This window comes from Acanthopagrus latus, chromosome 16, assembly GCF_904848185.1.
Source record: "Acanthopagrus latus isolate v.2019 chromosome 16, fAcaLat1.1, whole genome shotgun sequence".
Lineage (NCBI taxonomy): Eukaryota > Metazoa > Chordata > Actinopteri > Spariformes > Sparidae > Acanthopagrus > Acanthopagrus latus.
Window position 1 is genome coordinate 16543625 of NC_051054.1, and position 16085 is coordinate 16559709.

Consider the following 16085-nt stretch of genomic DNA (forward strand, 5'->3'; position numbering starts at 1 on the left):
TCTCTCAGTCGCTTCTCGCTTCTTTTTTTTTTCTTTTTCTTTGTTTAATGCGGGCTTCAGATCACGTTTTGTGTTCCTATCAAGATGCGCCCAGCAGTAAAAATGTTGCTTGGATTAAACTTTGCCCTGAGGAAACGCTGCTGCCAGTGTGTGTGTGTGTGTCTGTGTGTGTGCGCGCGCGCGCGCCCCTCTCCTCAGTGAGTGCGCGCAGGGCAGTGCGTTTGTCTGAGCGGCGCTGAGAGACGCAAAAGCGTGGAGAAGTTCTACCAAACTCGGAGGAAAAGGATTTTGGATTTACTTCAACGCTCTCAGGGGTTTGTACCCGCTCTGAAACAGTGTGAAACTTGAAGGTGTGGGGTTTTAAGGTGGTTGGTGAGACAGTTTGGTAACTTTCGTAAACACGTTTTGAAACTCCTGGGCGCGCACGAGCTTTTTGTGTTTAAGGTTTGGATCGCGCGTAAAAACAACTTTTTAATATCCAGAGTAGAATCTCAAACTCCTCCACCCGATTTGGATGAGTTGTGTTGTTTGGATGCGTTTCCTGATTTCCCATTCAACATGCCTTCTTTTAAGAAAAAAAAAAACCGTGACATGCCAATAACATCTTTGTTTGTCACATGTGGTCGCAGTGGGTCGTCCAGTTTCTGCGGTTGATCTCATCCCTGTGATCGAGCCTCGCTGTGTAAACACGCTGATTTCCCTTCAAAACATTCGGATGAGCGGCAGAGGCTGGGAGGGGATCGAGCTGTTCTTGTTCTTGCGACGGAGCTGAAGTCACTGCATTACTTCTCGGCTGGATAACTGCACGACTTCATCCGTCATCTTACTTGATGTCCTGTGTGGGTGTTGGTGTGTGTGTGTGTGTCTGTCTGTCTGTCTGTCTTTGTTGGGTGTGTGTGTGTGTGTGTGCAGGTCACCTCCACTGCACCTCTGTAGTGTGAAAGAGCAAGCACCTGCAGGGGCCCTATCAGTGGCCAGAACCCCCATCACTGCAGCATGGGCAACTTTTCCAGCAAAGACGGCCACGGACCCACAGGTAGGTCAACAGCAAAACACACACACACATACACACACACACACACACAGTTATGAGTATAGGGATCGACTGATAGTGTTTTTTCAGGACTGATGGCTATTATTAGTGATCAAAAAGGCAGATGAACACTATTTGGAACCAATATGTGCAGTAGAAATAAAGTGACTAAGTACAGTTTACTCAATTATTGTAACTAATCGGACAGTGTTGTGGATGGTACACTGAGTGACACTACAGAGGGGCGACTCCAGGCAGACTAAGGATATTGCGTCCGAGCCAAAATGGGATACCTTAAATACATCGGTTTTATCGGCAGACAGTCACAAAAAAACACTGATACCCATAATTGGAGAGATGCCGAAGATCCAACCGATAATCACCCGGGGTGATAATCAGTTTATCCCTTACTTATGGACTTGCATTACTAACTCTGGTTGAACAACTTCCATTGGATCTCCTTTGCTCTGTCTCTGCAATCAGAAATGTGGCATCACACGTATACACCTGGTGCTGCGCTTTGTTTTGGGAATAAAGGCATCACGCCTCGAGGCCGTGACACACGTAGTGGAAGGAGGGTGGCACAGGGAAAAAGAAGGGAAGGAAGCGCGAGGATGCTGGAGACTGTACGAGAGAGGGTTGGATAAGGAGTAATCAGGAAATTGAAGGCAACAAAAGGAGAAGCAAGCGGAAAAGCTCAGTGTGTGTGTGTGTGTGTGTGTGTGTGTGTGTGTGTGTAAGCAGGAATCTTGGCAGCCCTCCTGCGTGTTGCTCAGTGAGTGGTCATTCTCCTCGCGTCCCTATGTGATTCGTTCTGGCCCCGCCGGGCCAGCTGTGATGAATCGGCAGAATTCCCCAGCTCAGCACAAGGGCACCGGATTAATCATAGGAAGCCTAATGCTATCTGACACACACACACAGAACTCAACGGGCACACACACACACACATACCCACACACACGCTCTCTCTCATTCAGTCAGTCTGCCAGCCGTGCGCATGGTTGGATGAGCACATTAAGGTCTGGAATGAAGAAATAAAAAGCAGGGGTGGCATGAGAAAGTTATTAGACAATCCTGTCATTCTTTACCAGTGATTTGGCCCTTACAGCAGGTGGTGCATGGCTTCCCAACTGACGGTGCTCTTACATCATGTAAGAAGAAAAAACCCGGCCTGCCAGCAGCGAGGCTTTTGTCCAAACAAGGAAAAAGCAGGACAGGAAAAGAAAAGAGACATGATGCACCGTGGTTCCAGTAGATTCTGAAGTTATTATTATTATTGGAGGTTTTCTAATATGGGCAAGGAACCCTGAGCCAGAGAGTAAAAAAAAATGGCTTGTGTTATCACTAGAGTGTCAGGCTTGGGGATTTATTAGTGTCCGGCTGCTGCAAATTTGTCTTTGCATGGGGAGTATTTGTCCTCTGCGTGTGTGTGTGTGTACGTGTGTGTTCCTGAATTTAGAGAATGAGCGTCGCAGCGACATTGCCGATGAGCAGTCCAAGAGGAATGTCTGTATTAAAGCATTCATCTTCAGGGGCACGGCCTGGATGTTTGCTGGCTAATGAGGGCCTTGCTGCTTCGGTCACCTCAATGAATGGGGTTTTCAGTGTCAACATGCCAGACCAGTGACTGCTAATCTTTTTGTTTCCTTCGTTCTCTCCATGATTCGGCTGCTCTGTCCGTTGTTTCAATCCATTCTGCTGTGTCTCTGACACTTGTTCATAACTTTAAAGTCTCACTCTGCTGAGAAATGCATTGTTTTGTTTCTTTCACATGCTGAGTGGGGAAAGTTAAGGAGCGAGTGATTCTGTGACATCTCGACTCCAGTATCCAATTAGGTTGGGCGATGTCTACTGAATGGGCTCTTTACGACATCAGGAGTGATGGATTGCGATGGATGATTGTTGGGAAAGGGGTAGTCACCCAATTCTCATTCTGGCATGGGCCAGTGTTTTCCACACATATATTTTACTTGGATGGCACGCCCAGGTATATTTTCCAACCCATTTTTTTCATTTTACACCTTTACTTCTTTTGTATGTAATAATAATAATAATAATAATAAAACAGCTAAATCCCTGCAGAGTAAATATAACACCTGCTAGCTTGTGTGCCTGGGGTGAGTAGCCCATTTCCACATATAGGTTGTTAGCACGGAGGTGGACGTTAATTTCCATAGCAACAGTTAGCATTTCCCGAGTAGGGAATGGGAGTCAAAAAGCATGATTTTTGTTTTCTTATGTCATCTGAAGTCGTTCATTCTTTTTTGTCTAGTGGCTCACGGGGACAGTTTCCACACTCCTCCAGCTTCTCCACAGGGTGATGGGCCTCCTTTCGTGCCTGGTGTCCCCCAACTCCTTCCCCCTACCTCGCCTCAACCTTCCTCTACGGCCCCGGTTTCATCTCCACCTCCGGTCCCGGTCCTCACGTCCAGTGTGAAGAAAGTGCAGTCCGGCTCCACTCCTTCCACTTCTAGTCCTCTTCCTAATTGGAGACCTCATCCACCAGCCAGCTCAAATAGCTCCACCACTGTCCCCAGAGTTAACCTGTTGCACAACAAGCCAGGAGGTACTCTGGGTAAAGGACAAGCTGCTTTTGGGAGGAATGGGGGTCCTCCTACCTCCACCCCTCGGACTGTGGTCTCCCAGGGGAAGACTGTGGCAGTCAGCCCTACAAAGAGCCCCTCTCCCCCGTGTAGCACCTCACCTGTGGTGGGCAAGTCCTCGGGGCAGAAGTGGAGAGAAAGGGACAGTGGTCTGAGTCAGTCTTTGCTTCCCGGTCCGGAAGCTGGGGACGGCCAGGGTGAGGAAGTGGAGAAGCTGCTGGAGGAGTGCAGGACGACACTGGGCATCACCGCCAGTCAGGGTGGGGCCACGAACACAGCCGGTAAGAGTCATACAGCCGCCAAGTTTCTACTGTTTCAATAAATTTTTCTCCTGAATATGCTTCATATCCCTGTAGAATTTAGTTTGATCATTTAAACCTTTCATATCTTCGTGGGCCTAACATTTCCCTGTTTTGAGAAGGGCAAATTCATTTCCTTGACATTTTTTTGTGCATTTGATATGCACTGGATGTCTTCTGACATTTCTGTATCTCTCCCCTCAGAGATACTGAAGCACTTGCTGACAGAAGTAAAGAGTCTGAAGAGCACTCTGCAGGTGAGATGTGTGCTGGATACGTGCCGTCCAGTTTCTTCTCCTCTAAATGTTTGGCTGCGTTCTTAGTGTAACTCTAATGGTATGGAGCTATTTGCTTATTACTGCAACACTAAGTTGGATAGTGGGGTTTTGTCTTGTACCCCTTAAAGTGACACATATTGTTTGGGAATATATGAACAAGAAAATACAAAAGATTCTATTTTGAATATACTAAATTAGCTCTACACTGCAATAAAAGAGCACAATTTGCTTGGGGCCTGTAGCTTTAGCCCTATAGTGTAAAGCTAAAGCAGCTTATGGAAATCTTCACGCGACAGATACAACTACAGCCAGCAAAATCTAAAAAAACGCTAGAAATGAGTAGCCAGCTTTACTCTGCCGCTGTCTGAAGTGAAGGGACCCACTGTTTTCAAAAATTACTATGATTTCCTTGAGTGGTAACTGCATGTGTGCCATGCTGAGGTCCAACGTTTGACGGACATACTAATGGTAACTAAGAGGATCTGGGCATAGCGAACGGTCAATTAACGACCGTGCGAACAGAGAAAATGCCTCAGTCGTCTGAAAAGACTGTACACTTTTAGTTTTTCGTTCCCCACTAAAACACTCTTTCAGACAATGCACCTGAAAGACTGGATAAATTTAGCAAAGTAAACAGGAGGTCACGCAGTCCAATTATAGATGAGTCAGAGCGACCTTTGCTCCAGGAGATAAAACGCACCCCGTCACCCTCCACCCTCCACCCTCTCCCGTCACAATAGGCCTTGGAATGGGCCCCGCTGGGAGCAGCTTTTCCTAATTGAGGTTTTCCTGTCCTCTGCTTCTCCTGAGAGGCCCGAAAGAGGAAGATCATCGAGATCATCTTTTTCTCCGAGTGTTTTTTGTGGAGTCGATCGCGGAAAGCAGATAGTTGCGTGAAGTTGTGACTCTCTGGGAGGAGAGCATAAATCCTACACCTGTTGCCTTGTTACAGGTTTTATTTAAAGATGCATTGTAGATGAACAAAGAATTGTAAAGACAGACATTTAGAAAAATAATCCCACTCAGTCATCACTCATGACCTGTTTATAAGACACTGCTCCCTGTCAGCATTTTCTTATTTTTTTTCTTATTTTAACTGTGTCAGGGACGTTTCTGTGCATCAGGAACTCTGGAGAAAGGTAGCTGACTGCCTTTAACAAAAAATTGAGAAGTTTCCAATCATACCCATTTCTCTCTGTCTGCCTTGGCCTCCACTTGTCCAGTAGGGACCCGAAAGCTATTTTGGATTGACCCACTCTCAGGTTCCAAACCCAAAGTTGAATGAAAATATTGAACAAAAAATGAAACACTCTGTAAGCATTCTTCAGCGCTATTGCTCAGGCGCTCCGTGCTCTTATGAGGATGGTGATATGCTGCGGTAATTTCCTGTCGGTCGTCGGTTCCAATTCCTGACCCACCCTTATGAGGATTGTAGCCAGAGGCTCCCAGCTTCCTTTCAGATCTGCCACAGATTACAACGGCTGGAGTGTGATCTACAGTGTGCCTCCCTTGATCCCCATCTCGATTCTCCCCCTGTCCCCACTCCTTATTTTCTTTTATTTTGGCATTTTTTTGTAATCAGAATCAGTTATTTATTTTAATTCCATTATAATGCAAGTGAGTGCTCTCCAGCTCTTCCACGCCACACTTCCTTGGTGTCACCTCTTTCTCTGCTTGATATTCAATCCCTTCTCCCTCTCCTGCCCTTCCGTCCCCTCTCCAGCACTTTCCCACATCTCTGTAAGGATGGAAATACAAACCCTGCACAAGGGCCGGCGGAACCTCAGAGAGACTGCGGTGTAGCACTGAGAGGTAGCCGTGTATTAGAAGTCGGGGCAATCCAACACTTTGTTTACATGGGCCCTCGATAGGGCAATATAAGCCTGCAAAGCTCGACTTTATGAACCCTCTCAGTCTGCTCCGCTGTCCTGGGAGCCTTTCTGTGGAGAGCGGGAGTGCGGAGGAGGGGGTTCACATTCGGCTGTTCGGGAGACAAAACTTGTTTTGTTTTGCGCCGCGCAGCGAGGTGGGGTGGTGGTGGTGGTGGTGGTGGTGGGGGGGGGTTTGGCTGACTGGCCATGTGTCTTTGTGTGCGTGGTGCACGTGAGACAGAAGACGCACAAAAACGTACAGATGCATTGAAAAGTCTTGGCTGGTGCAATAGTTTTTTTGTTTTTTTTTGAGCCTTGCGGAGAGGCCTCCCTCCTCCTTCCCTCGCTGCGCCTCTCTCCCTCCATTCCCTCATTCTTGCTCCATCGGAGAGCTGACCGCTCCTCCCCGAGCACAAGAACTCCACACAATTACCCCTCCAGCTTTTGCTGCAAAGCTCCCCTCTATCTCATCCCTCCCCATTCCTCTTCAATCTGGCTTCTTTCCCTCTTAGTTTGTCCTCTCACTTCCATCCATCTTTGCAGCCGACCCCAACTTCCTTAAGCCCCTTTTTTCTTTAGCTCTGACCTCTTATTTTTTGACCTTTTTATCCATGTAGATTAAGTTGCCATTATTCTTCCAGTCACATTCTGTCAGCTAAGCCTCTCCCCTGCGCCTCTTCATCTGTGCTTCCTCAAACTCTCATTCTTCATTTCTATTCCTCTGTCCATGCACGGTCGTATCTTTGCGTGAATGCTGAAAAGACACATGATTACCCAATGTGCAGCGAAGTGCCGAGGATGTTATCCGATGTACCATCTGTCAGTGCTTATGTGCACCAGTGTTCAATTGTCTTAACCAACAAAAATGAAAACACTCCATTCATGGCTGAGTTTTGTGTGTGTGTGTGTGTGTGTGTGTGTGTGTGTGTGTGTGTGTGTGTGTGTGTGTGTGTGTGTGTGTGTGTGTGTGTGTGTGTGTGTGTGTGTGTGTGTGTGTGTGTGTGTGTGTGTGTGTGCGTGCGTGCGTGTGGCTGGTCAGATTTGTGTTCCCCTCCCTCCAGGAGATTTAGCCGATCTGAATGCTTTGGAATCAGTTCCAGGTGAATGCTGCTGGAGATTTCCAGGAATGATCTGCAGGTTCCCTCTGCTCCTTTTTCTCCTCGCTAGGCTGCTCCACCAAAAAGGCCCCGTTACTGGAGGCCACAGAGGCTGTTCACGTGTCGAATGAAGATTTAGTGTGTTTGGGACGGTTGGAGGCGGGGGCTTGTGTGCACTCTGTGGCTTGGGACCCTTTTTCTCTGATGTCTGCGGACATTTAGATACGCAACTTTGCCGGCTCTACCAAGTCGTTTTCACGTGCCAGTCGGGGATGGGGGGATCCGGCCGTTATGTATGTGTGTGACTGCTGAGGAGGGAATCGAATGTCCCTTAGCAGGGGTAACAGTGTATTCAACCACTTCTCAGAGTAGGCGAAGGCTGGAGAGAGGAACCGTTACAGAGTTGGGACGATTCCCCAAGTATGTATTTGGAGGATTGGGTGTGGAGGTGAACTCTGGACAGATGGCTGGATGGAACACACACACACACACACACACACACACATAGACACACACTGAAACAATCTCCAAGTGTGCCGGACCCTTTCTGGGAACTCTGAAGTGCATCAACAATAAAGAGTGTGACATGCGTATCTGTGTGTGCCTGTGAAGGCGGGATACCACATCTGGTCTTGCAGTGGGGCACTAGGTCAGCTCTTGAGGGAGTAGGCGTCAGTGTGTGTGTGTGTGTGTGTGTGTGTGTGTGTGTGTGTGTGTGTGTGTGTGTGTGTGTGTGTGTGTGTCTTAAGACTGACAATCCACACCCTTATCTCAGTGTGACTGAGGAGCGCCCCTTCCTGTTTCCTTAAACAGACATGCTCTAGTTGGAGAATCCACGTCCAGATAACAAAAGCTCTCTGAAGACTGAAATGTGCACTGTGTAGTTTTGGGGAAGATCTTCATTGGTTGATTATTTTTTTCCCTGCTCTAGCAAACTGAATGACCGAACTGTAACCCTAACCCTAAAGGACTTAAATCCAAAACCACTATGCCGTTATTCATTCGACACATGTCGCCGGGCAAGCCTTGTGTGTGAGGAAACTTAACAACGCGGTTTGGTGGTGAGGTAAAAGAATAATGGAGGTGTACATGTGGGAGAGAAGAAGAGGAACATGATATGTGTGTGTGTGTGTAAGTTTGTGTGTGAATGCATGTGTATGAATGCGTGTGTGTGTGTGTGTGTGTGTGTGTGTGTGTGTGTGTGTGTATCCAGTGTAATCGGCTCCAGCTGTGGTCTTGAGTCACTGGTCAGATGAGGGAGCGACTTGGCTCGGATGCCGCCTCCTCCTCCGCATCTCCATCCATTCTTCTTCTCATTACCAACGTTCCCAGCCCCGCAGCACTCGCTCACATCTCCACAGGCAGTTTTTTTTTTTAATCTGTGCATGATTTTTTTAAACCGCTTTTATAGTCATTCCTCTCTCATTTTATGATGATGGTGTCTATAAATGTTTCTCTCTTTTTTGTTTTGCTTTGGTGATGATCTGGTATCGTTTTGCCGCCTGGCTTCATTGGTTCGGAGTGCGTCTTTTGATGTCTCGGGACAGTGTTTGGGCATGTCCTAGGCGATATTACTGTGAAAAACTGGAAACTTTATTTACATCACTCAGTGTCAGAGTTGTTGCCAAAGGACACAGTTTCACAATGCTCCCAAAATGTTGCGTAAAACTGTTTTTTTTAATATATATCTGTCTCAGTCTAAACTTGTCAGGGGTCCTTTTTGTTGTGGATTTTAGATGAGAGGAGCTAAACCTTTTGGCTCACGATTCAGTTCTGCCTCACTAGTGTTGACTCTGCTCCTCTCTGCTTGCTGAGGCTCGCTTGCTCAGTTCAGTTCAACTTGTACTCTTCCTAATGAAGGCCAAATGGATGTTTGATTGTTCACTTGATTACAGTCCCTGTCTGCTGAGGGTTCAGCTATGTTTGTTTTTTGGCAGTCATATCCAGTTCGGGTTGAAAAAAAGCGAGTTTTAATCTTATTATAGTAGAAAATGGTTTGCGGCAGAACAATGCTTGTCAAAATGTTGCAGCATTACTCGCCTGTTTATAGTGTGAAGACAGCACAAGCTGCATGTGTTATTGATCTGAATGCTGTTGTTACTCGGGACGGGAAAATGTGGTGCGCATTCACGATAGTGAATTTTGTTAGCCATGCTGGCTGCTCAGGATGAGTTGTAATACATCTAGCACCATCATCAGGTCAGAATTTTAAGTGCGACTCCCATCAGGGGTGGTAATGTCTCATGAGCACCCCGAGATTCTAATTGTTATTGCCACAAAGACAATATTCCTACTTGGCTGTTTATGTGGCCAGGGAAATTGAATATTCCATCAATATTCCAGTTTGCATGCAGTTGTGTATACTTCTACGATTAACGAGCAGAGCATCCGTCTTTCATTTTTACCCCCACCAAAGAGGGTTATATCAAAATATTGGTTGGTTTGTCAGCAGGATTACACAAAAACTACTGAATGGATATCCACGGAACTTGGATGGAGGATGGGTTTAATCCCAGAATGGAGTCTTTAGCCTTTGGTGCACATCTGGATAAAAGGACAAATCCAAATAAAAAATGGGAATCTAGCTGATTTAAGTATGTTTACATTTATATGGGATTAGGCTTGATTGACTTAAAGGGGACTGTTGGGCCTCGTCAGAGGTATACGCTCTACTGAGTGCAATTCTGGCGTTTCTTTGTTCGTCTTTCTTAATTTTTTAATTTTGTAGTTACATTTCTCTCTCCTAGCCTTACAAACTGCTGGCAAAAGTCCATCAGTCACAAACTGCCATAAAAGCCCCAGCTGAGATGCATATTCTCAGTGCAATGTAGCCTATATAGAACGTCACAAGAATGCTCCTATAATGTAAATGCCACATCCAGCATAAGGCTGGTTTTGTGTACATGACCCATATCAGATTTGGAATATTCCCATATTTGGAAATATAGTAGAATATTAATTTGCATGTCAACGTAGTCAGTTTTCTTCACATAAACACCCCTCTCGTTTCTCCCTCAGACAGAGCGTGGGGAGTGGCTGCAGTTCCAGGCGGACCTACAGGTGGCGGTAGCGGTGGCAGACCGCCTGAGAGCCGAGGCAGAGGAGGAGCTGACCGCGCTCCGAACGGCGCACAAGGATGTGGAGAGGGAGCTGGCCGCCGCCCAGCAGAGGCAGAAGGAGGCTGACACGCAACTGGTCACCCTGAGAGGGGAGTTAAAGGAGAGCAGGCAGAGGCTGGCTACTCTCAGCCAGGCTCAGGGCAAAACTGACACCCAGGAACCAGAGAAGACGAGCGGAGAACCAGCCAACAACTCCGACAGCAAAGAAGGGACCCAGCGTGGCAGGGAGAGGGGGTTGCACAGGTCTGGGCGAGAAGAGGCGGAAAGTAGGAGTCAGAACGAATTGACGAAGAATGTTGCAAGCGAGGAAGCGAGAACAGACTGTAAAGGTGTGACTAAGCGTTACCTGAGAAATGTGACCAATGAGGACAGGAGCGGAGAGGAGGTGCGACCCACCGAGGCCCGACGGACGGTAACCACAGAGAGGTCAAGGTGAGGTGAAATGTCTGAGGTTGTGCTTTTTGGGGAGTATATATGAATATACATACAAATATATTTTTTTGCAGCATATTACAAAAGAATCACGTCGTGTAGGTGGCACTTTAATGTGCTCACACAGTCAGATATTTCACAAGACAGCTCTTTGTCTTCCACATTTTCTGTCTGCGACTTAGCAGCCACAAATGGATCCCGGCCACCAAATTTGGTCAGGCCTGTGATTGTGGTTTCTCATTTTTGGTTGTTCTCAGCCCAAAGGCCTCCGTTGGGCCATTTGAGGACAGTTTGAACCACTTAAACCACAGGAACAGCTGTTGCACAAAAAAATGCCTCAAAAAAACAGTTGGTTCGGTTCATCGGGCCCCCTCTCTTAACTGTGTGTTGCAATGTTACAGAAGCCTGTCCAGGTTACCTGTGTCCTCAAACTCCCCCACCATGCAGAATGGAACATCCCAGTCCAACACTGCCACAACACTCGGACCTACGAACAAGGTAGAATAAGTATTTTATCTTGATACTGATCCTGAGGAGGATCCTGCATGAGCGTTTGGTTAATCCATGTTTTTCTGTCTGTGTAATGATTTTGACCTAATTTGGCTGAAATGTGTTTGTTTTAAAGAACTTGGCACAACTGAGAGGCCGAAGAAGTCTGGACTGGCAAGACAGCAGGTCAAGCACCGAAACAGGTAGGTGTGTGTGTGTGTGTGTGTGTGTCTGTGTGTGTGTCTGTGTGTGATATTGCTGTTTTGATCTCACTTCACAAATTTCGTTGGACAACTATGAAAGGTACCCAGAGGAGATTTTGACAACTAGGTGTGCTGTGGAGCAATGTGTTTACAAGGGAGTCCATGTTTTGTTTTGTTTTGTTTCGTATTGTACATTGCCAAGGCACACACAATAATGGAAAGCAATGTGCCATCGAAAAGCAAAAGCAAACAAGACTAGGACCTTTTATAACTGGCCCTTGTGTTGTAGCCAACAATGCAGGATTTAAAGTACTCGAGAAATCGGGTTTCCCAATTTTACATAGGGAAGGCAATGCATTCTGCATGTGTGTTGGACCTCAAGCATGCGCACATTGTGTTTGGTAAGAGGCACCAACTGTTAACAAACCTTTTCTTTGTAGAAGAAAAAACTCCACATGGCAAATTTTAAGCTGCGCTAATAAACACTGTCATTTAAACAAAACCTCGAAGGTGAAAGGCGACGCTCATAAACAGACCCGTGGTTAAACGTTACCGAAGAATGGCATCCTCCCTCAGCTCTGCAGACTGTTTCAGCATCTTTCAGCTCACGCTTCTGGTTTTACAGTCGCTGTAGGTTCACTCTCATCACTCTTCTGGTGCCATTTTCAGTAGTTTTTCAGCCAAAAAAGCCCAGATAAACAAACCTTACAGTACCTGCTCAGCATTGAGCAGCCTACACACAGCCAGATGCTACCTGGTAAACAAACAAGGGTGTTTTAGTGCCTAAATAGTCACGTATCTACTTATCATTATTATTAACTTAATACTTACTGCATGTTTCGCTGCCCCCAAGTGGCTAAAAACCACATACTACTCCTTTAGACATGTAAAAGTTCATGTTGGCTTGTTTAAGGGTGCTGTAGCTAAACCTCTCTCCTTCCCCCACTACGTAAAGTGTTCATAATGACAGCATGCTGTTTGGTGATGGAGTACAGTAAGGTCGCTTGTCTCTTACAGGAAAACGTGAGGAGTCACTGAACAAGTATAATTCTGCCCTCACTGAGCTGCCACCCATCAAGTGAGTCCCCCCCCCCCCCCACACACACACACACACAGACCCGAAGCACCTCTCGTACTTGAATCAATGTGTTAATTAGTGTTTCTTTTTCAATAAAAGAAGTCTGCTGTGTGACAAGATTTTTCTCTTCAGAACTCTACAAAAGCCCGACTTACGACGGCAGCTCCTGGTGAGCTTAAATGAAAAGATTCGCAGCCCTCAGCAGTTTGTATCTTGTTGTCGTCAGGTCCCAGGATGGCTTCAACATGCTGCTGCGTCGCCATGGAGGCTCAAAGAGAAACTCGCTGCTGCGCTGGTGTCAGAGCCGAACGCAAGGCTACCAGGTGATTACATCTCTTTAGAGCGGCACGAGGTGATCGTTTCCGCCGCTAAAGGCCCTGGAGCTTAAAGTCATAGATGTAATCAAATAGCAATTCACCAGCAAACAGCTAATGTTGTAATAATGATATCATTTGAGAGCCTTCACTTAGAGTCTGGTTGGATCAATCTGATTTTACTTAAATGTAAGAGTTTGCTGATTCTGTCTGTCATTTCTGATCGTAAATGAAGAGTTTATGTGTGTTTTGGACTGTTGGTTGGACAAAAGAATCAATTTAAAGATATCAGTTTGGGCTCTGAGATTGTGATCAACATTTCTCACAGCTTTTTGACATTTTATAGACAAATAAAATGACCACTAATCCTGTGCAGGGTTGTAGGGGGGAGCTAAGGATGACTGGATCAGACTGGGGCTGCAAAATTATTTTCCATTATCGATTAAAGGGGCTTGTTGTAACACTACGAGCCGGTGGATGATATACTGAAGTTGTTTAATGCTGCTGGACTGTGGATTTCTCTGTGAAAGACTGAAGGATGTGATGATCTCTGGTGCCTCTACTCAGTGTCTCTCTCTGTTAGCAGAGCGGAGAGAGACACTGAGTAGCCGAACATAATCCCGTCTATCTTTTCTCCACGCAGAACATCGACATCACCAACTTCAGCAGCAGCTGGGCCGATGGGCTCGCCTTCTGTGCCGTCTACCACACCTACCTCCCCTCGCACATCCCTTACAGCACTCTCGCTCCCGAAAACAAGGTAAGAGCTGCGCACGGCGCCCGCTAAGCGCATCGGACCGAGTGATTTATGGCGTTCGACTCATCGATTCGTCTCTTGTCTCTGTAGAGGGAGAATCTCAGTCTGGCCTTCAAAACAGGAGAGACTGTCGGGATCGCGCAAACTGTGGTGAGCAGTTAAGCCTCGTCTGATTTGTTTTGAAATAGACGCAAGGTTGATTTTGAGCTTTTCTCTTCTTTAAAACTTTGTTCCACAGACAGTAGAGGAGATGCTGAGAGCAGGCGGTCCTGACTGGCAGAGGGTCCTGAGCTACGTGGAGAGCATCTACCGTCACTTTGAGATGTGACTGCTGGAGGTACTGACAGACAACCCCCGTCCCCCCTCTATGGTGGACCCTGAAGGACTCTTCAGAGGAAACAGAAGCAGTTGTTGATAACGATTGCTCCCTGAATGCCATATTTTCCATACCTTTGTTTGGCTCCTGGAAATTGGGGGAGCCGATTTCTCAGAACTACACATTGCAACTTTCCAACATCAAAAATAACCTCTTTCTCTCGATAATATCTTGGAAATAACAAGGGCAACAACAGCGGTCATTGACATTTTTTTTCTGGCAAGAAAAAGAGTACACGAAGTCAACAGTGTTTACTGACTAGTAAGAACTGTTACTGCACACAATGAAGTATGAAGAATGACGCATGCATTATGATGACATGCCGGGGTGTCACCATTTAAATTCTGAATGAAAAGTGGATTTCAGTCATCGCAAACAGAAGCAGATTCTCTCGGCCTACTTTCCCCTGTCTGGCATGTGTGTGCTGCTACACACACGCACGCACACACACGCACTGCAACAAGTGTGGGTATTACAATCTGTTATTGACGGGTGAAATGTCGTTATTACATTTTAAATAAATCACAGCCTTAATGTGGTACAGTCTAAAAAACCATATTGCAGATAAATCGGACTTGACCTGACCTATATTTTTAAGAAGAATAGAAATCGAGACTCAACAGTCCAACAATGGCACATAAATCAGTGCTGAATGATAAAAAAACAATCTCTCAACCAAACATTACAGGAAAATGGTACTTTAAAGGGGCTCTGTTGTGCCAGAAGCTGGTCATTCGTTTGTCAGCAGACTTAATTTCAAAACTTGCGTGTAGTCACTGTTGCTCTCTGTTAGTAAAATCCAACCAAAGTCCCTCACCAAGAAAACCAACAGTCGATCCCATTCCCACAGCCTAGAGATGTGTCCTTAACACTGGATGAAAATCTTTCCATAAGGCTCTTTGTTAAAGACATATTTCATCATGAAATCTTTAGAGAATGCATTCAGTGATACGACCTGAAGTGTCCCTCGACCAGGTAGGAGTGACGGGGGGGTAAATGTACTCAGTGTTCTTACCTGTTCTTACCACAGTCGGTAATTCATTTTTCATGTTGCATGCATAAATCAGCTGACATTTCACATACATCCATGTGTAGTTTGAGGAATTCAGAGGCCCTGATGGCGATACACAGTTTATCAGATCAAGTTAAACGTGCAGAGGTGACCAACAGAAAAGGAGGGGACCTACACTGATTAATTCAAAATGTTGTATTGTAGCTCATTGAGCTTTTGTTAGCGTTTTTTTTGTAGCTTCCTTTTGAAGGAGGTGTTTGTACAGTCAGTCAGATTTGCTGTAAATGTCTCCACACTGGTACTTCACTGGCCGAAAGTACTGTATTACATCGTGCCCTTCATTCAGTCTGTAAGCAGTCCTCGTGCTATCTGCCAATATGTTTTGCCTTTTTAACCTTTTCTACTGTTTCCTGGCCCTGTTAGCACTCTGTAAATATGCACTTTTGTCTGCACGTTGTTGGTGTGAGAATGTAATAATGTACAGCACAGATGTTACACGTCTGCCGTGGCCTTCGAAGGGGCTCAGTAGACATTCGGCGGCAAGGCTGCAGATCAGCCGAGGTCAAACTCCCTCACGGTAAAGGCAGTGAGTGTGTGGCTGTCATGGAAATCTAAGAAGTGCCTCCGTGTTACCACAAGTGTGCCACCGCTGTTTGGTGCTCAGGGATGTGCATGACAGGAGTGAGTAACAGTAAGATACAAGCCTACGCAGGTTTGCAGAATCCGGTTGCGACATCATCATCTGTCACCGTCACGCTACGCCAGTGCTGAGAAAACGGATAAGTGCTTTTGTTTTGACAAGTTTAAAGGATAGGTTCACCCAAAAAGTGAAAAATGCAGTCATCATCTCGTGTCTACTCACCCCCATGTCGATGGAAAGTCGGGTGTCCACAAAGCATTTTCTGTAGCTCCTGCAGCAAAAAACGGCGTCGCAGGATTCTCCTAAGCAACTGGAGTTGATGGGGAAAGTTTGAAAAAAAAACAAAACATAAAATGGCTCCATACAGAGTAATCCGAGTCACCAGGAGCCTCAAGAGCCCAGACTGATTTGAGAAGACGGTATTTACACCCTTTTTCAGCTTTTTCATTTTTCGGGGTTGAACTTATCATTTAAGGCTGAGTTT

At 46.2% G+C, this 16085-nt stretch overlaps 1 protein-coding gene across 2 annotated transcripts; it reads left to right on the forward strand.

Moving 5' to 3' along the window:
* On the forward strand, positions 1 to 15948 carry si:ch211-195o20.7 (cytospin-A). 2 transcript variants are annotated; one of them, XM_037071482.1, is made up of 12 exons: positions 1 to 314; positions 630 to 1036; positions 3306 to 3917; positions 4140 to 4192; positions 10200 to 10732; positions 11134 to 11230; positions 11358 to 11424; positions 12442 to 12502; positions 12729 to 12825; positions 13460 to 13576; positions 13664 to 13723; positions 13812 to 15948. In XM_037071482.1, exons 2-12 carry the CDS (start codon positions 997 to 999, stop codon positions 13899 to 13901), a joined length of 1827 nt encoding a protein of 608 aa, XP_036927377.1. In that variant the 5' UTR covers positions 1 to 314; positions 630 to 996; the 3' UTR covers positions 13902 to 15948. The 2 variants fall into 2 exon arrangements, with proteins under 2 accessions (XP_036927377.1, XP_036927376.1); XM_037071481.1 differs by having other exon boundaries at positions 2 to 314; positions 913 to 1036.
* The last annotated feature ends 137 nt before the right edge of the window (positions 15949 to 16085 follow it).

Excerpts from the sequence above, each read along its gene's own strand:
- si:ch211-195o20.7 (XM_037071482.1), top strand. The coding sequence starts at position 997 with ATGGGCAACTTTTCCAGCAAAGACGGCCACGGACCCACAG. Across the intron at positions 12,503-12,728 it reads ACTGAGCTGCCACCCATCAA|GTCCCAGGATGGCTTCAACA; the intron begins GTGAGTCCCCCC and ends TGTTGTCGTCAG. Across the intron at positions 13,577-13,663 it reads CTCTCGCTCCCGAAAACAAG|AGGGAGAATCTCAGTCTGGC; the intron begins GTAAGAGCTGCG and ends TTGTCTCTGTAG.